This window comes from Engystomops pustulosus, chromosome 1, assembly GCF_040894005.1.
Source record: "Engystomops pustulosus chromosome 1, aEngPut4.maternal, whole genome shotgun sequence".
NCBI lineage: Eukaryota > Metazoa > Chordata > Amphibia > Anura > Leptodactylidae > Engystomops > Engystomops pustulosus.
In genome coordinates, this window is record NC_092411.1 from 148825006 (window position 1) to 148852131 (window position 27126).

Below are 27126 nucleotides of genomic sequence, written 5' to 3' on the forward strand. Positions count from 1 at the left end.
TGCACCTGTTTGTTGTTTGGCTACTCCTGGTTTTGGCTAAAAATAACTGAAGGAAATAACTGAAGAACCATTGGAGATGTGAATTGGGCCTAACAGGTCTATGTTCCACCCCTGTGTTGTTACAGGATGTAATTACATGGCAGGTAAGGTCGTTAGGGGCAGACAGAAGCCCATGAGGTTAATGCTTGTCTCTTTTCATTTGCTACAATATAAACATCCTAAAATGTCTATGGTTGTCCAAGACTTGTTTAGCCACAAAAGTTACTTGTGTTTATTTACCTGTGAGTATGTATCTTGGTTCTGAGGCTGCACTCCCACGTTTCCCACATATCGTTTTCACCGCATTTTTAAACACATCCAAAATGCAAGTGAGAGGTGATTTGGCCAAAACGCATAGGCGTTTCCAATGAATGCACTCAAAAACGTGAAGAAAACAGCATGTCGGAAACCGCCCTTAGGGTGATGTCACACATGGCGTTTTTGGTCCGTCTTTAAACATCCGTTTTCAGTCCGTTTTTGGCAGTTTACCATGCATTTGGCTGCTTACAACCTGAATATCTATTAAGATAATTGGGAAAAACAGACCAAAAACGCCATGTGTGGCACCACCCTGAGGGCGCGTTCACACGTTGCGTTTTGGTCACGTTTTCATTGCGTTTGAAACGCATATACAACAGCTGATGAGAGGTGATTTGCCTAATTACATTACCGTTAACGTTTGTAAACACAATGTTAATGCATGCGTTAACATCGCGTTTACGATGCGTTTTGTAAACGGTAATGTTAACAGTGATGTAATTAGGCAAATCACCCCTCCTCAGCTGTTGTATATGCGTTTCAAACGCAATGAAAACGCAGGTCAAAACGCAACGTGTGAACGCGCCCTGAGGGTGAAGACACATGTGGCGTTTTTAGGCCGTTTTTGGGCCGTTTTCAAAAACTGCATCTGAAAACCTAAGGCCGCGGTCACACGTACCTAACGTTCATAACGCGACACTAGCGCACAGGGGTAGGTCCTCGGCCCGAACTCACATGCGTTTCCAGAGAAACGCATGCGATTGTTAAGCCGATCGCATGCGTTTCTCTGGAAAAGCATATGCGTTCGGGCCGAGGACCTCCCCCTGTGCGCTAGCGTCGCGTTATGAACGGACGCCTAGCGGTACGTGTGACCGCGGCCTTAGGTTTTCAGATGCAGTTTTTGATGTCCAGAACAGGACCAAAGTTAAACATTTCTTTTGGAGGAGCAGCACTTATCAATAAATTGCATGTGCGTTTTGGCCAAGTCCCCTCCCACTTGCATTTTGGATGCATTTAAAAATGTGATAAAAATGCTACGTTGGAATCCTCTCTCAGGGGACGTTCACACGTTGTGTTTTTTGCTCTATTTTGAAACACATGCATTTTGAAGACCAGTTTGCAAATGCATTTTATAATCCAAATCAGTTAAAGGACGTGTTCACACATTGCGGTTTGGACTGTTTGTAGTTTGAAATGCATTATAACAGTTGAGGGGAGGTGATTTGCCTAATGACATTACTGTTTACATTTGTTAATGCAAAGTTAACAAAATGCATGCATTAACACATTGTTAACATTTGTTTTAGCACCGCATTTACTATGTGCTTTTTAAAAGGCAAAAAAAACTTTTATTATATTTTGATATATTTTAAGACTTGTTTATGATTTTTACTGTTTATTTATATCAGTTCTAGGGAAAAGGGGTGATTTGAATTTTTAAGTTTATTTTAATTTTTTTACTTTTTTTTTTTAATTTTTACTACTTTAACTACCTAGATTGTCTGATTGATCGTACCATATACTGCCATACTACTGTCATAGCAACCGATCGCCACTCCCCGATGACGTCACGGGGAGCGTCAATCTTCGCCAAGATGGCGACAACCATGTGTCACCATCTTTTTGAAGCTACTGACAGTTTTGCCGGCGGCGATGTACGGGATAACACTCCCGATTGGGGCCAGCAAAATGCAGCAAAGACTTACTGGCTATGGAGAGGGCTCTGCCCTCGAGTCCTCTCCATGCACCCGCAGTCGACCAATGACGTGCTATTATGTCACGGGTCGTTAAAGGGTTAAAACACATGGTAAACATACACATACTCATGGTTTTCAGTCTGTTTAAAAACCCTTAGGCCAGCGACACACGTAGCGTTCTGAACCCGTTTTTGGACCGTTTTTAAACATGCATGCCTTTTTTGAAAACGCATCAGTTTTTACCAATTATCTTAGTTAAAACGGGTCAAAAACGGATGTGTTTCCAAAAAACGCATGCGTTTTTTAAACGGACTGCTTAAAAACGCCCCAAAAACGTGTTCAAAATGCCACGTACGCCTCCAGCCTAAGGGCACATTTACACATTGGGGGACATTTACTTAAAGTGTCGGTGTCTGCATTGGCTTTGTTACCGACCTGCTCTGGGAAAGAAGATACACATTTAATATTGTAGAGCTGTGCAGAGACATTTCTGGCGCCGACACTATTTTCTGTCCCTGGGACCAAAATCTGTCCCGAGCACCAGAAATGTGTCCAACAGTCCCTGCTAGACCAGTTTACAGTGCCCAAAAAGGGCTGCGACACATATTAATTGTGTTTCCACTCCGCCAAAGCCATGCCCCTTTTCGGAGAAGAGTCGGAGCAGACGGAAAAAGTAATTTTTTCTGGCGCCGCCAGCTAATAAATAGGTCTGAGAGCAGAACATGTGGTGAGAGCGCCACAAAACTGACAGAAACGCCATAGTAAATGTCCCCCATTGTATTTTGGTTTCATTTTCATTGCATTTGAAACACATTACAACAGCTAATGAGAGGTGATTTGCTTAATTACATTACCGTTTACGTCTGTTAATGCAATGTAAACGCATGGGTTAACAAAACTTACATGTTAACGCGTTGTTAACACATGCATTAACATCGCATTTACGAAGTGTTTTGTAAACGGCACTTTTAACAGTAATGTAATTAGGCAAATTGCCTCCCCTAAGCTGTGTTAATGCGTTTAAAATGCAATGAAAACGCAAGCAAACGCAAGCTTCAGGGTGAAGCCACACACATGTTAGAATTTTTTATTCCGTTTTGCATATCGGCAGTCAGCGTCCGCTGTCTTGTTTTGTTTAAATGCGGGACACCGGGCGCTGACTGCCAATCACATGCGTTTGCATAGAAACGCATATGTGATGAGCCGGGGGCTGCCTCAGTGCGCTTTGATTCCGTTACAAAACTGAATCAAAACGCTAACATATGGCATCACTCTCAGGGTGATGGCAGACGTGCCGTTTTGTCTGCGTTTGCAAACGCAGACAAAGCCGCACCCACCGGGGCGGGCCGCGGCCCGATCACATTGGCTTTTCTATGGAAACGCCTGCAATTGGGAACGAGCCGCCGGTGTTTTGCTACAAGCAGCACTACACATGGAGTAGTCATCCTGGAGTCATCCTGCGTGCCATCACTGCTGAAGATCTCCTAGGAATAAGTTCACGTAGGATGGCGCACAGGCTGCCCCATGGCAGTGCCCTGCTTTTATAAATCGTATCTATACTTGAACACAAAAAACTTGTGACTCAACACAAACTCCAAGAGCTGAAGAATAAGGTCACATAGAATGCTTTCCCGGTTGCTGGCCCCCAGAAAGAAATAGACTGCCCTCAAGCCATCCTCATGTCTTATACTGATGTACAGAGACTCGATGTCTGCGTTTACCAGGAAAGTCTCAGAATCAATAAACACCTCATCAATCCTCCTTTGTGTCCTTCACTTATGAAGGGAGGCACTCGACCAGTGTTTTTAAATAATAGTCAATGAACTTGCAAACTGGATCACAAAGTCCCCCAATGCCTGAGTCCCCCAAACCCTGTGGGGTTTTTGTGAATCTTCCATAAAAAATATATGGCCTATTGCAAATTGATTGAGGGGACTAGATGAATGACTCCCTTTCATACCGCTCAGTAGGCTAGATCATGACTTCTCCCCCTTTGTCGCCTGCTTGTATATCACATCATTATAAGATTTTAACTCATTAAGTGTCCTCTGTAATTCTGGAGTCCGATTGTCATGACTTCTTCTTTCTTACAGTTATTTTAAGTTCTGCAGGACTAATTTAGTAAATATTTCTACTTTTGGGCAAGCGGACAAAGGGGGAAACCTGGTTGATCTGGAAACAACAGACCTCGGAAAGGTGCCTTGTGTTTGAATTGTTTGTTCCATCGGTAGGTCCTCAAGAGCTTGTAAAGCTTCTCTTTCAGCATCATAGTCAAGATGAGTAATCTATTTGGGCCATCAGAATAGATTTGCGAAGAAATTGATTGTGATCTTGATCGAACTTGTGATCTACAACGATCACCAGAAAATCCCCTTTATCTTTATAATTGATGTCTCTCTGAAATTTACACGTTTTGGATGTACAACACTCAAATTCTTGATTTAAATTATTTCAGTTGTAAGAGAACTTCTGATTTTTAATTGTACCTAATCTATGTCTCTTTCAATCAGAAGTTCCATGTATCCTTTATGGAATTGACTAGATACATTTTCTCACCTTAGCTTAAATTCCTCATCCAAAATCTCAAAGGATGGGAACACTTGTATTCTGAGGCCCCCAGGAATAACTTTCTTTAATTTTTTTACATTTTCAAATTAACTAATAATGAACATCATTAATGAATTTCCTATTTTGTTTTGGTCATTATGATATATAATATGAATAGTCTTGGGCGAATGAGGCAACTATGGCAATGTTTTTGTAGTGTAGCAGGGGATATATTTTATTATATTATATTTTTTTAACTTATTCATTACAATGTGAGATTGTATGGCAGTATATGGTAGGATCGATTAGACAACCTAGGGTTAAAGTACCCTAGGGGGTCTGAAAAATAGTGATACAACAGCTCCAGGCAGCCATGTTATAGCAGAACATGTCAGGTACATGTGTAGCTGATGTCTGTGATGTCTCACGTGTATTAGGAGGGAGAACATGTCAGCAGAATAAGCACAGACACTAGCAATGCTTTACTATACATTACACACAGACATGAGCAGGAGGAGGAGAGGGGAGGGGTGACATCACTGCCTCTGACCATGTGACCAGATCATTTACATAATGAAGAAAAGATGATTTACAATGATTAATGTATGAATTGACTAGATAAAGGCTGGGATGGGAACCTTGTTAGCTGCTCCAACAGGTAGTGGTGACAGAAATGACCTAGAGACCTGATGACAGGTGTCCTTTAATGAACGGGGCATTTTTAGTGAATTTTCATACTTATTGAACTAAGGGCCATAACTTCCTTTATTTATTTGATACCTTAAACATTTTGGTGGTATTTTTTTTTTTTTATAGTGAGAAGTGAAAAGAGAGTGATGTTACAGGGATGTCCAGCAGTACCTCTACAGAGCTGTCTTTTTATGCAAAGTGCACCAAGCAGAATACAAAGAAGGGTTGCAGCCCTTTCAAAGGAAGAAAAGACACAGGTAGAGATACACTGGGATGGTTTTAGACGCCATGGGGCCTGAGTAAGACTGAAGATAGGAGCACCTAATACTGAAAAACTTTATTCACAAATTAATCACATTCATCCGTTTTCGATGGCAAAGTAAAAAGTACTTTCCCCAGCCAATACAACAATCATAGGGTTAGCAAATAATATTACACTACCAGGGCCGAATATTAAAACTTCATAGTGACCACATTACAGGGGTAATTCTAGCATTTTTGCTGGAAACGCTACCCCCACCCCAAGCAGCCAACCCCTGATCCCCTGCTATATTTGGTCCACTTAAGGAGAACCTGTCACCACATTTTCACATATACAGCTAGTAATCGGTTCCCATATACAAAGAGCTCTATTATCTTCGACTTACTTCGGTATATTCCCTGGCATTATAGAGGTCGTGTGTCCTGCTTGGCCAGTCCCTCTTATTTACTTCTCCTCATGTCCCAGGCTGACATTATCACAGGTCCTTTAGCCTGCTAACATAAGCAAACTGTACACCATGCACATATTGAATGACATGAAATAACAGCAGCCCCCATGGACTTCTACTCCGCCCCATCCTCCATGGAATTCTACTTATCCCCATCCATCATGGAGGCTGCTGTCATTTCATGTGATCAGATCTCCACGTTATGCCCATAAAAATACCACAGTCTCTTATAGTGTAATGTCACCTGTATAACAACATTGAACAACTAAAATATATATATATATATATATATATATTATATTTTATATACTCCACAACTGACCACTGTAATCCGAACATAAAACATAGTCCCCTATTATGTAAAGCACCCCTAATGTATTACATACTGTATGCTACACCCTCTGTACTGATTACATACAGAACCCTTAATTAATTAGAATCCCCTTTAAGCCTTGGTTCACATAATGCATTTCATTTTTAAACAGTGTAAATTCATCCAGCAAAACTCATCAACTTCTTTAACATAAATAATGATGATAAAAAAGGCTACATAGATGTTGTTACTTACAAAACTCATATACACTTGGTGATGAAATTTGCCTGATGCATAACAGAATACAATGAAAACGCATCATGTGAACCAAGAATGAATTAAATATGATGTCCTCTAATTATTATATAAGTTCATCATTATTATGTAACATATAGCAACCTGCTAATTTATATACACATCACCCTAACTAATGAATATATATATATATTCATTATTTTAATTCACTCATTTATATACAAACCGCCTCTAATTTATGTAAAGGTCTCAGGATGAGTTCAAATGAATTTCATGGGACGAGGCAGTGAAACACATGCAATAGGCATCAAGCACCTGGTGTTGTGAATTATGTTAATTGGAAACGCAGATGCGATGAGTCGGCCTGTAAATGCAATGCAAACGCTATGTGTTAACACACCTTCAATATACAGCCCCCATATACAGACGCCCACTAGTTTAAATAAAGTCTAGTCCTTATATACCGTACAGATACTTCCTACCCATTTAACTATATACAATACCTTAGTTTAATTCTATACAATGCCACATATACAGTCCCGAGCTTAATTACATATTGTGCCTCATACACAGCCCCCTAGCTCCCCCAATACCTCTTATTTAATTACTATCCAACCCCCAAATATATATATTATACCAATTCCCTTCCTGTTTAAAGGACATCTACCATCAGATAATGCCCCCCCTTTTTAACATATGTAAATGAGCCCGAGGTGCCCCCTCCCCCTGGCCGATCGTCACGCCGACACTATGCTAAGAGGGCCTGCTCTCCCTCTCTTATTCTCGCACTATGCGTAATCATAGTACCGCAGCGGCTCTCTTAGCAAAGCGTTGTCGTGTCAATCGCCCTGGGGGTGTGCATAAATTAATTATCGTCAGAGCCATAAAGCTAAACCCCTTTCCCAATTTAATTACATTCAGAATCCCTATAATTCCATATATATTTGATATATCAATAGTATCCGTGTCTTAAAGACACAGATCCCATTGATTTTTCTAGTGGGCAATTTGGCAGCACCGGGCATATGTAGGACATTCTGGTGCCTCCTCCCTACAAGGAACTGCATTCCGCTGCCTGAGGTGGGATTTTAATCCCTCCTCATAGTAGATGCCGCACTGATCATGTAATATTAACTGTAACTGTTAATCATGTAACTGTGAAAAATCACTATACAAAAATCTATATTAGCACTATTTACACATTACAATAATTACTCTCACTTAATTATGATTCAAGACCTTTATATTATTGTCATGTTAAAAAAAATCCAGTAATAAAAATCACCACAACAAACCAACAAATGAGATTTGTAGTCGGTGACAGAACTGGTTCTGCGGCACTATTGATTCGGTACAGATGAGTAGAAACCTATATGGCCACAGCAACAACTATAGCAAATGACTAATCACTGCTGCTTGTCTCTGACCCTACATGCAAAGAGGTGCACCAAGTTTGCTGATAAACCCATTTCTACCCTGCACTGTAATAGTCTATTGCTATTAACGCAAAACACAGGCGGCTCGTTCCCGATCGCAGGCGTTTCCATAGAAACCCCGATCTGATCGGGCCGCCCCGGTGGGTGCGGCTTAGTTTGCGTTTTCAAATGCAGACAAAGCGGTGCGTATGGCACCAGCCTTAGGCCGGCGCCACACGTAGTGCTTTGTCTGCGCTTGCAAACCCAGACAAAGTCGCGCCCACCGGGGTGGGCCTCGGCCCAATCGCATCTGCGTTTCTATGGAAACGCCTGCGATCGGGAACGAGCCGCCGGTGTTTCGCGTTAAATTAACGCAAAACACCGGCGGCTCGTTCCCGATCACAGGCGTTTCCATAGAAACGCCGATGCGATCGGGCCGAGGTCCGCCCCGGTGGGCGCGACTTTGTTTGCGTTTGCAAGCGCAGACAAAGCGCTACGTGTGGCGCCGGCCTTAGTGTCCATGGATGGTGTAAAGTGGAAGCTCTGGCTGTAGTTTCCAGCTATAATAAACAACAATAAGGCATGTATATGTAAGTTATCTGCCTAAATCCTTGGCAGAGGGTGGGGGATTTTATCCATTACTAAGACCCCATTCATACACTGCATTTAGAAATGAAATTCAAAGCAACATGGAGGAGCTTCTTCCAATTCCATGTTTAGAGCAACATGTGTGTTGCATTGTTTATCAAAAGAAATGTGATGCTTCTTCCATATCACAAGTGTTTAGGTCTAAATTAAAGTGGTTGCACACCTTCAATAAGCAAATGTTGTTATTTGTGTGGTTTGCAGCAGTCCAGTTTTCAGTATCTCCTGGTTTTGCTTAAGGCAATGGTCAAGCTGCAGGCGTTCTCTGTGTCATGCTTCCTATCAGGCCTTTTTGTGTCCATATTCCTGTCCTGCAACCTTTTACATTCCTGCCCTGTAGCCATATTGCTGTTTCACATTACATATTTAGGCTACATTCACACACATGTATGGGGGACGTATATACGGCCGATATACGTCCCCCATACACTCCTATGGGCTCACGGCCCTGTACGGGAGCGGTACGGTGCAGCACACATGCGACACTGTACCGCTCCGTAGCACGGGAAAAGATAGGACATGTCCTATCTTTTCCCGTATTACGGCGCCGTGCGCTGTATCTCCCTATGGAGAGGGGTGGGGGTGAGCAGCGCTCATCCCCCACTCCTCTCCGCAGTGCCGATGTATGCCCGCCGTACCGTAGTACATCGTGTGAATGTAGCCTTAGTCTTATTTCTGTACACTTATCACTGCTCTATCTGACAGACCACACAATGGGCCCAGGGGACTGTGACTTCAGGATCTTCCACTCCCTGAATCACATTAAAATAGGAATCTGATTGCTGCTTTCATTGTAGAGTCTAAAAGATGGGACAAAAACCTGATGATTATTACGTAAATATTTTAAATGGGATAGTCCCTGTATGGCTCAGAAAGCAATTGTGTAGATGTAAAAACACAAACCCTCTTAATATTATTAACTTTTCATTTCCTTACTGGGTTGGAACTTGTCAACATAAAACAAATGTTATTTAGAGGGCTCAGATTCTAAGATCAGTGAAGCATTAATAAAGAATGAATTTATTGATTTATAATAGTTCTTTAGTTCATTAGTTTATGTTCTTAAAATCTTTGAAATATGCTAGAGCAGCATCACTCGTTAATTGTATTTTTGTTGGATAGTTAAATATTGTGGCCTTGTGTACGCCTGTAATATTTCTCCACAACTTTTAGGCATGCACGTGTTTTGTCTTTGGAGGTAATTGAGTCCTAATTTTAGAAGACATTATTGCTCCGTAGACAAGTGTGTGGAGTTACATAAATCCTCTACAAGAGATCATTAACAAATCATAAACTCACCTATGAGTCACATAGGCAGATACATCCTAGTACTACACTTAAAGATTACAGTCCTGAATGGGATTAAGCAGAAAATAAACTGTAATTGGCTTTTAACTGGTGATAGCTTCACAGATAGCTATCACCTTGATCTCTTGTAAGATGTTAAAAACTCCTCCTTTCCTCACTTCGTCATACTTTAAAGCACATTCTCCCTGCCTCCCCTTCTGTTAAATTTCCAGAACAAGCAAAACCTGGTCATTCTTGATTTCAGACACAGGTGAGTTTTGACTCTTGTCTAGTGCATTGTGTGTATTACAATGCCAGACCTACAGTACTAGTTCACTTAATCAGTGTTTAGTGTTGTGTGAAATCCATAGATTGCTATCTTATTTTATTGTGTTGTTTTAAGGTTGATTGAAGTAAAAAAAGATTCCCACACTCTTTACTTTCTTTCTGTCTTAGGCCCAATGGAAGATTATGTACCATATGTGAGGGACAAATTAACCTTCTCTCTGTGGGACTATGGGGTGTTTGCTGCAATGCTCCTGGGGTCAACAGGAATTGGACTGTTCTATGCTCTGGCACGTGGTGGACAGAAGACGTCAGATGATTTTTTTACAGGGGGCAGAAGCATGTCAGCTGTGCCTGTTGGACTTTCCCTATCTGCTAGCTTTATGTCTGCTGTACAGGTGCTTGGTGTCCCAGCTGAAGCTTATCGATACGGTTCCAAGTTTCTTCAGATGTGCCTGGGTCAAGCATTAAACAGCGCCATGACTGCTTATATATTTATGCCAGTATTTTACAGACTAGGTATCACCAGTACATACCATGTAAGCAATTTACAGTATTTATTTTAAAGAAACATACTTGCCATTAAAGGGTTATTCCCATTTCAACAAGTAATGGATATTGTTTGAATAATAAAAGTTATACAATTTTCTAATGTACGTTCTGTATCAATTTCTCACAGTTTTCTAGATATCTGCTTGTTGTCCTTCTATAGAAAGCTTTATTGTTTATTTCCAGAGGACAGTAATCTGACCATGGTCACACAGGTGCACGGCTCATTCTATCACACAGCTCTGATTACTCTCTGTGCACCTGTGTGACCATAGTCTGTCCATTGGAAATAAACATGAAGCTTTCTATAGAAGGATCTAGAAAACTGTGAGAAATTGATACCAAAAGTATATTAGAAAATGGTATAACTTTTCATTATTCAAACAGTATCCATTACTTGTTGAATGAGAAAACCCCGTTAACTATTATTTTTTATTATTTTGCAACTTTTATAAATTTAGTCTATAAGTATCTTAGACTAGGAGAACCTCTAAAAATGTTTCTTCATTTTCAACACAGTATTTGGAAATGAGATTTGGGAGGAGTGTTCGACTATATGGCACTATCCAGTTCCTGGTGGGAACTGTAAGTATAAACATGTTAAAAAAAAAAGACGAGTCACTAACAACATGTATGCTTTATAAGTTGTTCCTTTTCCTCTGCAGATGTTGTACACTGGCATTGTCATCTATGCTCCTGCATTAATACTCAACCAAGGTTTTTACAATTTTCTACTTTTACTGCACATGCATTTGAGCTTGTTTAAATGTAAGTTCTTACATTTAAAAAAAAATCTATTTTTTTTAAGTCACTGGACTGGACATCTGGGCCTCACTATTTTCTACCGGAGCAATATGCACTTTTTATACATCAGTGGTAAGTACAAAAAATGATCACACACATTTGTATCCCAGTACTATGAAGCTACATTTAAGTTGTGCAAGTGATCAAAAAGTGACATACAATCCCTTAGTGGTCATTGAAGGGACCAGTAGTTGAAATGAAATTTCATACGCCGGCATAGTACCCTGTATCTTTTGGGATTCCTTTACTAGTTCAGCATATTTAGTCTACTATTTACCTCAAAACATAAAACATTCTTTTCTTCTTTACTCTGGTATGATATGTCACACAATAAACACACATTTTTAGTGTAAAGGTTATTGTCTTGTGCATGTCTCCTATAGGGTGGAATGAAAGCTGTGATTTGGACAGATGTATTCCAAGTACTGGTGATGATCTCAGGTTTCTTTGCAATTGCTATTCGTGGTGCTTTGCTAGTTGGTGGACCCTCTAGTGTCTTAGATATTGCAAGCAACTATTCCAGAATTAACTTTGGCGAGTAAGTATAGAATGTATATTGAATTAAGGTTATATTTTAAACCCTTTGAGGAAAGAACTTTTTCATAACTACATTCTAAGAGAACTTATATTTTTCATTAAACATAGTTATGTAAAAACATGTATTTTTTTGTTTATTTAAACTGATTCTGAGTTTTCATTATAAATCAAAAATCATAGTAAAAAGCAGCTCCAAAATACTAAAATCAAAACTATTGCATGAGAAAAATAAGAGGCAGAAGTAACTTACTTGCTTTTGAATACAGAAGCCTCACTGCCTGTACACAGCACTTTAGTAGCAGTGAATGTTCTGTGTGAGAAGCCTACTTGCACTAAGCAGAGATGAGGATGGGTGGTGATCATAAGATTATAAACTGCTCTTTGAAAGGGTGAGGCCCCTTCCACACTCGCGTTGCATTTCACGTCAGAGTTTGATCAGGGTGCGATCAGTTTTTGGTCAGTGAAAAACGCGCATTTTGCATCAGAGTGCAATCAGTTTTCAGTCAGGATTTGTTCAGTGTCTCAGTTTTTCACGCACTTTTTTGATGCAATTTCAATGCAATTTCAATGCGTTTTTCACGCGCAGAAAACGCACGTGAAATGGACTCAGGACTGAGCTCTATCTTTTCTATGGCAATTGATGCAACGCATTGCACGCATTGCACTTGCAAGTGTCTCAGAGTGCAATGCGTTTTTGATGCATCTCCATAGACTTGTATGGTGCGTTTTTCACGCGCGTGACTTGCAAAAGTAGAGCATGTCGAGATTTAAACGCGCGTTAAAAAAAACGCGCGTGTGTGCGTGAAAAAAAATGCAAGTCTGAAAAGACCCATTGATTACAATGGGTCAGAGTGCAATGCAAGTTCTGCGCGTCAAAAGCACGCGCAGGAAACGCGCGTGAAAAACGCAAGTGTGAAAGGGGCCTGAGAGCCTCAGGAGCAGCAGCAGTGTAAGGCCAGCCGCAAATGAACATTTTCAACCTTTGGAAACAGACCCGTATCCTGGTCCAATCCCACAAACTGAACACATTGCACAGGATGGGAGTCCTTGCATCATACAGTTCTTACAGTATTGATGCTCCAGTTCAGCTAGCAGAAAGGGATCCCATGCTTTTTGGTTCAGTAGGCTTTTACCATGTAAGTTGTTGCCCTCATCTGGGATGTAGCAATATAAGAATGAAACAAAATACATTTCTCTTGATACTCTGATTAATTAAAAGTTATTTCAAATAAATTGGGATAATACCAAATAGTAAATGGCTAAATAATAAAAATGAAGTCCAGTAGTTCTATGGGTTGTCATTGCACATGGTACTTATTTCATAGAAAAGGTAAAAGCACCATTTTGCCATAAATGATTAAAGGAAATCTACCATCAAAATTAAGCATCATAAACAAATTACTCATAGATCCAGGCTCAATGACTGTGGTGCCAGGATCTATGAGTAAGTGCCCCTGGTTTATCATGTTTGATTTTGATGGTAAATTTCCTTTAAGTATGTCTCACAATATTCTCTTCTTGTTACAGCTTTGACCCAGACCCTCGTAGACGATACACCTTCTGGACGTTTGTCTGCGGCAGCACGTTCCTATGGCTATCCATGTATGGAGTCCACCAGGCACAGGTTCAGCGCTACATATCCTGTAAATCTGAAAGTGAAGCTAAACTGTGAGTAAACCATGTTGTAGTTACTTCTATACTTTGTCTCCCCAACATTCAAAAGCTATGAACCTTTTTTTCTGTTTACTTAACTGTAATTTACTTAAATAAATAAAAACTGTGTTGCTATATACAGTACTTTTGTTTAAAATAACCTTTAATAGGCTCCCGCTTGCAATAAGAACCCAACATTTGGAACCAGTGAACTATATTTTTTCCTTTTTTATAATTTTATTTATGATGTAAGGATATATGGCAAATAAGACAGTTAATTTGACCATTGAAGCATTAAGGCAATGTTCTAGGTCCACAGGTCCCATAACACAAGAGTCACTAATATTTGTGCCTTACTGTAGGAAGCAATATCTGTTTGCATACATGTTAGCATACATTATCAAACAAGACACTGGACAAAAGAATAATGGAATCTAAGATTTCCGTAACCTGGGGGAAAATCCATGCCCTACTTTTTGTGTTCCAAGCACTTTAGTTAAGATAACTAAGCATATTTGTTTAGGTTTTGAAGGAAATAAATGTAACATTTTTTCTGAGATAGGAATAAGCTGTCCACCTAGTCTACAAAAAATATTGTAATAATAGCTGTAAAAGCTATGTATACACATTTGTGCATTAAAATCAATAAATGTATATGGTACTAAGTTCCTGTATTTAAAAAAGTTTCACTTATCTCTTTTGTGAATTAAATTTCCCTCTTAATGGATCTATAAACCTTTGCAGCAGATTTGCAAACTCTGGATAACTATTCCCTGGATATTTTAATTTTTCATGGAGGTGCATAGCATCAGTTCAGCTCTCCCCTTCCAAAAGCTGTTTTCCATAAAGGTTACATAACAGGTTTTTCATGGGCTGCAAATAACAGATTAGCCTGTTGGCGGCAGCCCATGTGTCATCGGTATACTATAAAAGATTGGAGAGACTGTAGAAAAGACTAACCAAAGTGCAAACATGGGCAGGAATAGGACCTCCGGCAGTGGGTTCACACTTATGGCTGTGGAAACCATGGTCATATGGGTGATCCGATAGAAATTAATTTATCAGTGTTCTATCTTATGATAGTGAACAGTGGATAACACATGGACAGAAACATCAACCCTCATTCCCATCTGGGCTGTTGTAGGCAATCTCCCCTATATACGGTACCCGGGTAGCTCCTGGTGATGAGCTTCCCATGACATTGTGCTGAGAGATTGAGCACGCAAACACAGGTTTTGCATCTTTATTGTGGATGAAAGAATGGGGGTTCCAATGTGGAAATTCATTTTTATATGTCTGTGTGCATATTTTGGCTTCATATTTCATAACTCCAGGCATACAGTTTTTTAAAAGGGAGTAATAGTTAAAGCAATATATAGATCTGAATAGCCAGAGAAAAATATATACATGCTTTGCATATACAAGAACAGTATTATGCTTTTTTGATACATGGAATATTTTAGAATAGCATAACATAATGTATACAAGCTACAAAATACATAAAACTGTACACTGGTATAGCAAAGTCAAAATACAGAGCAAATAATAAGACCTAGGCTACAAAAGAATACTGCTGTATACAGTTTCCTGTAAAACTGCAACTGTGCCTCTCTTATTGGTTTTGGTTGGATTAAATTCTAAGAGTTTTATTTCTCACAGAGCAATCTTGGTGAATCAAGTGGCCCTTTGCGTCATTGTGTCAAGCGCAGTCACCTGTGGAATTGTAATGTTTACATTTTACCTGAACTGTGACCCTGTTCTTGCGGGATATGTCTCTGCACCTGACCAGGTAGTTAAAAAGTCCCTGATTCAGAGAGTTAAAAGTATTGTGAATTATATAAACTTGCCAATATGCCTTTGCTTCAAGAATTCTAATGAATAGCGTAATAATTTACCTTATACAAAGTAATTCTATTTAATTTACACAGTAAATTGAGAGATTATAAATAAATTGCAAGTATCAATCTGGTAGAACAAATGAACTGTATACAAATACTTTGAAACATATCATTAGTTTAGTGTTAATTCATTAGTTCACTAATATCATTAGTTTTTGGTGTTAATTTTATTGCACATATTAAATTTTATCACATAAATGGCATGCAACTGTGTTGTAGTTAAAGGAAATCTACCATTTGCTTTCATGCATTATGAACAAAACATACCTTGAGAATGCTGTAGCTACGCTGATGCATAAACATATCTTGTTTAATCCCTGAATTGAGTGGCTTTGCTGAAAAAACAATTATAACATTTTGATAATGAGGCTCTGTTGCTCCTGCGGCTGGCTCGTCACTTCTCTGCACCCTAATTATGCACTGCTTCAGAGATCACTCATGTAATCACTGTGTTGTCCCTTAAGTTCAGGGATTAAACAAGCTTTGTTTCTGCATCAGTGTAGCTACAGCATTCTCAAGGTATGTTTGGTTCACAATACATAAAAACTAATTGTAAATTTCCTTTAATATCTATAGTTTTATTCTCTAGGATTTTTAAATAGTTTAAGAAGTTACATTTACAACCATAGCTCACCATTTGTGGGCAGTAATGAGCCACCTGATAATTTGGCTCTTGAATTAGCTTTTTGTAAGATTTCTTAGATGTCTTTTTTCAGAGTTGTATCGTCCTTGCATTTACTTTTCCAAGTGTGCTAACAGAATTATAACCCACATGCTAACAGTTACTTGATAGACATTCACAATCAGGGTGCGGTAATGTTAACACATTGTTAACACATGCGGTAACATGAGCTTTTTGTAAACAAGTGTTAACAGCTGTTTAAATAGGCAAATCTCTCTTCAGCTTTTGCAATGCGTTTTTTACACGCATGCGTTAAACGCCACGTGTAACCACACCCTCAATGTTCCTTGCTGTGAAGCGTTGCACCCTTGTTTAGTACAGTCTGCTTTACTGAAATGCATTCCTCACTATGGATGCTGAAGGTGGGGTACATGAAGATACCTGCTTTTAAGAAGCCTCTATTGAATAACAACCTGCGCAACACTGTAAATGTAATACTTTTACTCTCCACAGTAAATCTAATGTGATCAGGTAAATGAACTGCTGTTTCTTCTAGTACATTCCATACTTTGTGTTGGAGATATTTGAACAGTATCCTGGCATTCCAGGTCTTTTCCTTGCCTGTGCATACAGCGGGACACTCAGGTACAGTGATTTATGGATGTATACTTTTTAAAGTATTTTCTGCAGTCTAAGTTAAGCATTCAATTCGTTCATCATACTCATGTTTTATATTCCTACAGCACAGCATCCACAAGCATAAATGCTATGGCTGCAGTGACAGTTGAAGACCTCATTAAACCAAGAATGCCACATATTTCTATGAAAAAATTAATATTAATTTCAAAGGGACTGTGTGAGTATTTTTACCTCATTTCAGAAAGTTTTGTAATCTTGTTTCCAGCTTACGTGGTACTTGCTTATCAGGCCCTCTTTAAAGTGAACCTGTAACCCGATTTCCAGTAATAAATCAAATGAATCAGGTTCCCATAGCACACTGATAACTATTGCCCACATTGTTTTTAGCTAAAAAATGCATACATTCTATACCCAGAAAATCTTTGTAAACCTACCCTGCCATAAGGAGCAGTAAGTCATTCCTATCTTCCTTGGGCTGACATCAACATCTGCTCGACTTTAATGAAGGGAGGGGTCAATGAGGGAGATGCAGGAGACATGGGCTAAATAACAGACTCGCTGCTCATGAATAACACACACCCTTGGGGCACTCTGCTCCTTCTGGCAGGTTGCTGGTAGGTTTACAAAGTTAATTATCTGGGGATGGAAGAATGCTTAAGTAAGTAAGCTAAACAGCGTGGGCATTAGTTAGCATAGTTCTATAGGAACTTGTTATTAGCTTTATTAGTGAAAATCTGGTGACATGTTTCCTATAATGATAAAATAAATGAATATAATACCGCAGACCCCCCCCCCCTCTTTGATGAAATGGCCACTGCAGAGCCCCCCCTTTAACTTAATGGCCACTGCAGAGCCCCCCTTTAACTTAATGACCACTACAAAGCCCCCCCCCCTCTTTGATGAAATGGCCACTGCATAGCCCCCCCTCTTTGATGAAATGGCCACTGCAGAGCCCCCCCCCCCTTTAACTTAATGGCCACTGCAGAGCCCTCCTTTAATGAAATGACCACTACAGAGCCCCCATTAATGAAATGGCCACTGCAGAGCCCTCCTTTAATGAAATGGCCACTACAGAGCACACTTTAATGAAATGGCCACTGTTGAGTCCCCCTTTAATGAAATGGCCCCTGCAGAGCTCCCCTCTTTTATGAAGTGGCCACTGCAGAGACCCCCCTGTAATAAAAGGGCCACAGCTTAATAGCTTAATCCCCCCTCACTTCCTCCCGCATTAATGAATTATCCAAAGCGGCCCCCCTTAAAAAAAAAACTCTATATAAGTACCGCCGGCTTCTTTTCTCTGCGGCTCTGTCGTCTTCTGTTCCTGGCAGCACCCTGCCAGCACGTACACACTACGTCATGTTTTTTTATTTTTTGCATTTAAGCTCCTTGGCCGCAGACTGCAATGTATTACAAACAGATACAGCCCTCTCACCCACTTGAACCAGCTGGCAACGCATGGGTGGTGCGCCCCTGTTCATCAGGCATCCTACAGCCCATTGAAATGAGTAGCTTTAGAAACCTTAGGCAGTTCCAACTTTAAGAACATTAGGAGTCAAATCCACTCCTCCGATCTTTTGTGCCACACAGAAACCAAAAAGTTATGCCTCACTGGATGCAAGGTTATCAATTACATGCTGTTTGCATTATGGCACCTTCCTTTATCATTACAACTATTTACCATTGTTGTTTTTACTTCAGCATAAGTCTTAATTTGCCCTACACTGTTCCACATCAGTCCGTCCTCTGCCCTCAGTTCTCTCTATCCTTGTTATAGCATGATGAAGGTTTCATTCTCACCTTCAGGCAGCTTGCTTGGCATGGGGGAGAAATGTTCTGGATTCCAGCTTTTACTGTGATACTACTTTCATTAAATCCCATAATGAGGCTAAAGTAAATGTCTTTATCATACTTGGCACTTTCAGTACTGGTCAGGTACAGTGAACATTCAACATCTGTCACTTGCCAATTATAATGTAAATTATGCCTATTATTGGTAGGGATAGCTAAATTAAGTTACTATGCTACTAATGTTTGAGGACCGGCTTCAATCCCTGGTTGTAAAATATATGTGTAGAATTCTCAGTGATGCATAATGTCTGGGGTCAAGTTTAGTTTTCATCTTAATTTTAAAGTAAAGCTGTTACCGGTAAAATCTGGTAACATTGGAGAAGGATTCATATATCTGCTCTGAAGCAGTAAGTCATGGGTGTGGGGAGCTATCAGTGATAGCTATCTCTGTATTCACAGTACAATACAGTACATGGAGGGCTGGCAATCACAACTCGGCTCCTCCTTGCTATAAAACATGCTACTTGCTCATCACATTGGATCGTAAAGGACATCTAACACCAGGATGAAGGATTGTAAACCAAGTAAACTGACATACTGGTGTGTGCCTCCCTCTGATAGCATCTGCTTATTTTTTAGCTTCTTAAGCCCTTGTTTTTACAGAAAAAAAGCTTTAAAATGTATGCAAATGAGCCTGAGGTGCTCCAGTCACCATTAACATCTATGGAGCCCCTTAGGTTCATTTGCATACATTTTAAGGCCTGTTTTTGTAAAAACAAGGGCATAAGAAGCTAAAAAAAAAAGATCCTGCCAGATGGGGCATACTTTAGAAAGTCAGTGTGCTTGGTTTGTAGTCCTTCATCCTAGTGGAAGGTTTTCTTTAAAGATTGGGTTTATGCGGCAGACGCCCTGCTATTGTCTATGACTGAACTCCAATCCCTAACCATGAACCTTTCAAAGGCGAACTAGCATTTCAAGGCTTACTCAGTAATCCAATATATATAGCGCATAATACTGACATGTACAGAATGTGTTGATACGAAAATCTGATTTTCATTTAATGAAAATCAAAATTAAAAATGTGTATCATACTGACTCAAAGAATAAAGATGATGTCTTATTACTGCAAAGGGACAGCTGTTAAAACAAAGCATGTTCAAAAATGTATTTGTGTACTTTGGTCAATTCCATTTCCCAGTACATTGCATCCAATATTAACCTTTTAATGTTAAACCTGAGCCTGCTCCGTAAAGGTCAAGTGCATGCTGTATTATAAAGCAGAAAAGGGCTACAACGTTAAAAGGGAGTATATTTTTTTTCAACCGAGACAATTCCAAATGGAAGTGAAAAATTGCTAAAAACTAGATTCTTAAGGGGTTAAATTTATTTTGGAGAATTCTTTTGTGAATAGAATAATATTTTGTTACAGGAACAGATATAAATGTAATCCTCTTAACACTGGGAACATTTTGTCCCTTAAAAATGTACCAAAACCCATTACAATAGAAGCAATGTACACTGAGGAAAAAAAAATTGTCATGCCCACTAGGAGAGCAAAGTCAAACTTTGTGTGGATGCGAAAGGCTTAAGCAGCTTTCTTATTAAACGTTCTACAGTGGTAACGTTTAATAGAAATCCACTTGTATTAAAACAAGATTACACTGCAGGTGACTGTAAATAAGCGACTCTCTGTTTTCTTTCTTAGCCCTGTTATATGGATGTTCGTGTATTATAGTAGCCGCTTTATCATCATTGCTAGGAGGTGGAGTTCTACAGGTATCAGTATACCCAACACATTCAAAAGATACTACAACTCTTCCCTTATGTACTTCATAATCCTGACTATTAATTCTTCTATTTTACTCAGGGCTCGTTTACAGTGATGGGAGTGATCAGTGGCCCACTACTAGGGGCTTTTATGCTGGGAATGTTAACATCTTCATGCAACACTACTGTATGTCTTTGCATATTGAATAAAGATTCCATGTATATATTATTATAGTAAACATGTAGTACATACTTGACAAGAGAACTTTGTCGGCTAGTATATTTTTCCTATGCATTACAGATACAATTACATTGGACATCTCTATTTGTCATTCTTGACACTAAATTGCTCACATTTGCAGTGATTTATTAAGACTATTGTATACTAGAGGTGTTCTCCACTGCCTGAATGAAATCTCCAGCTGGTTATACCTGCCAGAGATTTTAGATGTCATTTCTGCCGGTTTTCTAGTAAATGGGGCAAGATAGGTCATCAACGTCCTGGCCAGCTCCTCTCCATGCACTAGCCCAACCCACTTTAACAGTAAGGAAACAACAAAAAGAAAACTGGTGGACAGGGCATAGTAAATGTCCACCATGGTGTCGAGTCGTTGGGACCTCCAACAAATAGTTGGAATCCTGGCAGCAAGAATTAGCTTGAAGCGCTACACAATTTTAATTGAGGAATGCCATAGTTGTCTCTTGCGATAATTAGTAATAATCCACCATGAAATCCCTACTGTAAATATACCACTAGCTCTGATTAAAGCAGACATCAGGATCTCGTGAATGCAATTAATAACTTATTTTTATTAAGCAGTAGACAGCTGATGGTAAACTTCTGTACCAGTTCAGTGTTATTGATTTCCTAGGTAGTTATTACCACGCTCAGGGTAATGACTACCTGCCATGAAATTGCCATTGTAAAGAGCTGTGCACGGCTTGCAATTGCATATCATAATTTAGCACTATCATTTGTCATTATCGGACATGATTACTAATCTAACCGACAATCAGTAAATATAAAGTCACTTGATAAGCACTTTTTTAAAATAAATGTTTTTGGTCCCTCTCTTTTTCTGCATGAGAAACCATATTCACCAAGTGCCAAATTCTTATTGGCATACCTCATTTCATTGCAACATTTTTTTAAAGGGCATCTACCACCAGGATGAAGGTCTGTAGGTGGTAATGGAGCATGGAGCCCCTCAGTCTTATTTACATACAGTCTTTGCCCTTTAAATATGATCCTCTCCAATAGCAAAGGGGCCATACTAATCTTTTGTTTTCATACAGCACACAAAAAAGCCCTCAAAGTAACAGATAAGACCCATTTGACTAGTATGAGTTATTTTACTTATAAATGTATGGGACCCATATAATTTTAACATAACTGATAATTGATAATCACAGTGATATGCCAGTTAGCATTTTGTATTCTTCTAAATAAATGTTAAGTTATGGTGAAAAATATTTATCAATCTTCTAAACTTTGCATGTATTTCTATTGCGACAGACTCCCTCTGAAACCCCATCTTGTTTTTAGATCCAAACTTATATGCTTGTTAATTTTGCGAAGAGGTTTGCTAAAAATCAAATATAGAAAATGTAGTTTTGCTGGGTGGTCATAGATTTTTAATTTTTCTTAATTTGATCAGAATCATAATAGTATAATTTGTTTATATGTGTAGTTTTTCATACTGTACCACCATCATTGTTGTCCTTGTTTATTTCCTTTTTAGGGTGTGTTCTCAGGCCTTATCGTGGGCATTAGCCTATCCCTCTGGGTGGCAGTTGGTGGTACACTTTATCCACCAACTTCAGAGATAATGGGAGTGCTTCCCACATATGCAGAAAGCTGTCCTATCTATAATTCCAGTCAAGGTATCATATATGGGATGCCTCCACCAAGAAACATTACAGCTTCACTGCCCAGGTGAGTGTAAATACACGGTTAAAAAATGTGTAGTCCACTGTACACACTAGCAAGATTTCATCTAGGAGTTTTGCTCTTTAATAAAAAAAAAATGATTTTCCATTTTAAAGTACGAACTAAAAAGAACAACTTATACAATGTATAAGGCATTTATTTTAAGCAGTCCTTGGTCTAAATAAAATGATCATCAATTGAAGTGACCTGTCGTTAAGAGGATTTTCCTGGAAAGGCAAAAAACAACTCCGATTGCAGGGCATTATGCTATATGCACATAACAGTTTCGAATGGACAGCACGCGTCTACACTAACTGCTATCCTTTTAAAAAACTTTTCAGCTGACCATGAGCCTGTTACGTTAAATAGTAGAGCATGACCTAGTTAGAACCATTTTTCATTCCCAGGCTATGGTTTATGAGGATCTGTGAAAATTAAATACCAAAGGATGCAATTTTCCCATTTAAAAAAATGATGTTCACATTTTTCACAGCCAAGATTTATCTAGTTTGTGATCCAGGGTGATCAGGAATTATTTCAGTTTCATGTGAATGCCTTGGCCAATCACTGGTAGTGGAACAGGACAGGAGTGATGTCAAGGAGAGCACATAGAATTTTTTTGCCACTGTCCTGACCCTTTAACCCCTTCCCGACATTTGACGTAATAGTACTGCATCGCGGGAGGTGCGTTCCCGCAAAATGCAGAACTATTACGTCAAACTTCTGGCCCCGGCTCCTATATTATAGCCAACACCCACAATCGGAGATTTGTTCGCTTGTTCAAGCTAACATGTAAAAGTAAATAAAACCAGTTAAAAACATTAAGTAAAAACAAACTTTATTTAATTAATTCTTTTTATTTAAAAATAAGTCCCCTAAACACCAACATTCCCTATACACTTGTAATAAAGTTAAAAAAAAACACAAAATCGCCAAAAAACCCTACATATTTGGTATTGACACGTCCGTAACAATCCGTACAATAACTCAGAAACATTATTGGGCCCACTCGGTGAACGCCGTAAGAACAAAACATGAAAAGCTCACCAAAAATGTACATTTTTCATAAAATCTCTTCACAAAAATGTTCTTAAAAAGTGATCAAAAAAGTTATGTGCGCCAAAATGGTACCAATTGAAACCCAACATGTAAAAAATACACCCTAAACTAGCTCTGTCAACCAAAAAATATTTAAGTTACATCTCCGAAAAGATGGGGATGCAAAAACAAATGAGATTTCCTCTATATTAGTTTTTTTTCCAGTAAAATTGTAAAAATAAATTAAAAAATATATAAATGAGGTATCACCGTAATCATAGTGATCTGTATTTTTAGTGTACCATGTACGACCCCCAAAAAATACAAAAAGAAAGGAAACCAAAATTGACAATTTTCTTTTCACCGATACATTCAAGAGTTAATAAAATCTCATCAATGAGCTAATGACCCACTAAAATGAAATATTTGTAAAGTGCATCTCATGTCGCAAAAAATAAGCCCTTCTATGTCCAAATTGCCAAAAGAATAAAGATTGTATAGCCATTAAAAAGTGACAATACATAATCTGCTCTGAATGGCACAGCTTCCCTTCGATGCCCTGGCGTGTGCCCATACAGCAGGTTACCACCACATATGGGGTGTTGTTATACGCGGGAGGGATTGGGTATCAAATTTTGTGGAGCGCTTTGGTATTTTATCCACTGAGAATTTAGACATTTTTTGAAAAACACATTAATTTAGCCAAAAAAATTTACTTTCAAAATTGTATCCGATTTTGTTTTAACCCCTTTAAAACAATTAAAGGGTTAACAAACTTCATAAAAGTTGTTTTACATACATTGCAGGGTTTAGTTTCTATAATGGGGTAATTTATGGGGTTTTACTTTTATTTAGGCCTCTCAAGGTGACTTGAAACCTGAGCAGGTCCCTCAATAACAGTATTTAGCGTTTTTTACGAAAATGTAAAAAAATCGCACCTAACGTTCAAAGGCACATAACATTCTACAAAAATAAGAGTGTGCATAAAGCTATGTCCACATAAAGTAGACATTCGGTGAATGTTAGTTATTAAGTATTTTTGCTGTTATGACTATGTGTGGAAAAAGTTGAACATTTTGAAGTTCGAAAATCGAGAATTTTTCCAAATTTTCACCAAATATCTGATTTTCTCATAAATAAATGCAAAACATACCACCAAAATTTTTCAACTAACACGAAGTACAATGTGTCAAGAGAAAACAATTTTAAAATCACTTGGATATGTTAGTGTTCCAAAGTTATAACCACTTATAGTGACACAGGGCAGATTTGAAAAAATGGGCCGTGTCAGGAAGGTGAAAAGTGGCTTTGGCGTTAAGGGGTTAATGATAGCATGAACTTTGTGCCACATGTTCTCTTACAAGGCCTCTTTTTTATACAATGATACATAAGCCCTAGCAGAAGGGATGAAATATAATCTAGTCCCTAGTTATAAATAGATATAACTTCTGAATTGTGTCATCTAGAAATACAGTAGTCTGGTGTCATTTTCAATGAATACTGAATATCCTGTATAATTTGGATATTTATTCCTGTATTGACCTGAAAAATTAAAGTTATCTGAAGTGTGAATTTTGTGTAATATTGTTATCTCCCTGGACAGGACAATCATTGCAGATGAATTCTACTCTTTGTCTTACCTGTATTATGGCGCCTTGGGCACCTTTAGCACAATAATAAGTGGACTTATTGTCAGCTATATAACAGGTAACGTGGCAATTTGAACATCTTTTGTTGAACGTTCAGGTAACATGAGCAATGATAATTCATTCTGTGTAATATAGGACCTACCAAGAGAGAGACCTTAGCTCATGGCTTGCTGTGGTGGGATCTAGTAACAGTACCAACATTAAAAGCAACAGAGATGCCACTTGAGGCCAAGAAGGTATGCTAAGCTTTGTTCACACTTTGGATATAGGATTACTAATGGACATGCATTTGCTGTAGTGTGCAGTACTATTCTTGCTTTAAACTAATATAAATGGAGTACAACAAGATCTGAAAATGATTACAGCCACACATAGCTAGTTTAAATAATTTATTATACAATAATAGACATTTTAGGCTTATTAATAGACTTATTTTAGGCATTTCACCCTTAAAATAAATCTGTTAACTGTTCAGTGATATTGGTACTAATGAAACATTTGGTGAAATCCTAATGAGTGAGGCAGGTTCAAAACCAAACCACTTCAGCTGTTTTAGGCCTATTCACACGCGATATGCCCACCGTGCGGGCATACCACAGTGTGCTGGAGTGGAGGAGCAGGTGGCCCCTCTTCCCTCCATAGGAAACAGCGGCGCACGGTCGCACACCAGGCAAAAGATAGAGTATGCTCTATCTTTTGCTGGTGTGCGGAGCGGAACGGTGGCACCGTACCGCCATTGCCGTCTATGGGGACATATATGCGGCCGGATGTACGTTCCTGCTGACGGCAGTGTGAATGATCCCTTATAGCGCATATGCTCCTATTCAGCAGTGTGCATTTCTCTGGAGAAACCAGCAATAAGGTCCCTAGTTATGATGAAAACTAAACAGGGGCCTGTTTCACCATACATTTATTCTTTGTGTAGATTTTAGAAACTGGCTATAGCAGTTGTATACTGGGTGATGTTGTTTGTTGCGTTTGAATCTTTATCATCTCTCAAAAAGTCAATAATTTCCACTGTTTCATATTTCAGCCTAACCCCAACTTCCCAGATGCTGAGAACAATCACTTCATGTTAAAAGTAGATCCCATCTCTTCTCAGAAGGAAAATTCAAAGAACATCACAGAAAAAAGTTGCTTTACTTTTCAGCCTCAAAACAAAGTTGACAGAGAGTCATATTTGTGATTTCAACTAAAGCAACCCATGTGCATTAAAAATGTGGATGAAAATGGGTGATTTCAACTACAATGAACATTTATAAGGCGAAATGTTTTGCTAACCAATAATACATGACCCTTGTCTGGAAAGATGTCAACTGTTTTTAAAAATGTAAACTGATGGTAACTTGGAATGTTCTCAGTGTGTTTTAAGAAAGATGTATCACCTGTTGTCATTGAACATGTCGGGTAACTCTTAACAGTCTAGTACGAACTGAAATGTGTATAGTTGTGTCAGCAAAGCAGTTGGCTCTAAAGAGTGCCTTACTACACTCTTATCAAGGCCATACAATTTAGATAGTTGTCAAACATTTGTTTGTTGGGCACCCATCTCTCCTAACCACCCATACATGTGCATGCTGAAGTATGTTGAATTTTAATGGTAAAAGCTTTAAGCATTGGATGATCTCCCTAAAAACAAAATGGTCTGGCATGATTCTTATCTTACCCAACATCTGACTTCAGGTCAAAGGACCCCAAAACAAATTAGACGGTTGACCAGTTGGTGGATTTTGTTGACCGTCTAATCTGTAAGGCCAGTTTAAAGGTTTTTTTGTAAAGTAAAATTTGAATAAGGGATATAGCATCAGATCGAGCATGAGGTCTGCCCCTCCAATGTTTATGTATGGAATGGTTGAAGATGGCAAAGTACTATACTAAGCTATCACCAGCAGTTTCATAGGCAATGAATGGAGCAGAGTATGTAAACTAGATTATTTTTGTGGGGGTCCCAGCAATCGATCCCCACCAATCAACCTGTTATCCTTTATCCAAAGGATAGGGAAAAACATTTACTCTTAGGGAAAAAAAAACTTCTAACTCAACATCAAATGTACATACACACTAACTTTACAGTTGGCAAGGTTTTTGTTATAGATTTACACATACTGGTA

At 38.9% G+C, this 27126-nt stretch overlaps 2 protein-coding genes across 5 annotated transcripts in view; one reads left to right on the forward strand and one right to left on the reverse strand.

The window, feature by feature from the left end:
• The window catches only part of JAK3 (Janus kinase 3), a 156343-nt gene extending 143973 nt beyond the window's left edge, over positions 1–12370 (reverse strand). Inside the window, exon 1 of the mRNA XM_072156843.1 lies at positions 12282–12370. The gene's annotated coding sequence lies outside the window, so the exon portion shown is untranslated. The remainder of the gene's footprint in view (positions 1–12281) is intronic.
• Positions 44–27089, forward strand: SLC5A5 (solute carrier family 5 member 5). 4 transcript variants are annotated; one of them, XM_072156857.1, is made up of 17 exons: positions 47–143; positions 5358–5488; positions 10313–10680; positions 11210–11275; positions 11356–11407; positions 11499–11566; positions 11878–12032; positions 13559–13699; positions 15344–15473; positions 16761–16849; positions 16948–17060; positions 20337–20407; positions 20499–20585; positions 22141–22334; positions 24970–25073; positions 25151–25251; positions 26049–27089. In XM_072156857.1, the coding sequence occupies exons 2-17, from the start codon at positions 5389–5391 to the stop codon at positions 26199–26201; spliced, it is 1992 nt and encodes a 663-aa protein (XP_072012958.1). In that variant the 5' UTR covers positions 47–143; positions 5358–5388; the 3' UTR covers positions 26202–27089. The 4 variants fall into 4 exon arrangements, with proteins under 4 accessions (XP_072012968.1, XP_072012987.1, XP_072012958.1 ...); XM_072156867.1 differs by lacking the exon at positions 5358–5488 and having other exon boundaries at positions 44–143; positions 26049–27087; XM_072156886.1 differs by lacking the exon at positions 24970–25073 and having other exon boundaries at positions 46–143; positions 26049–26187.
• The last annotated feature ends 37 nt before the right edge of the window (positions 27090–27126 follow it).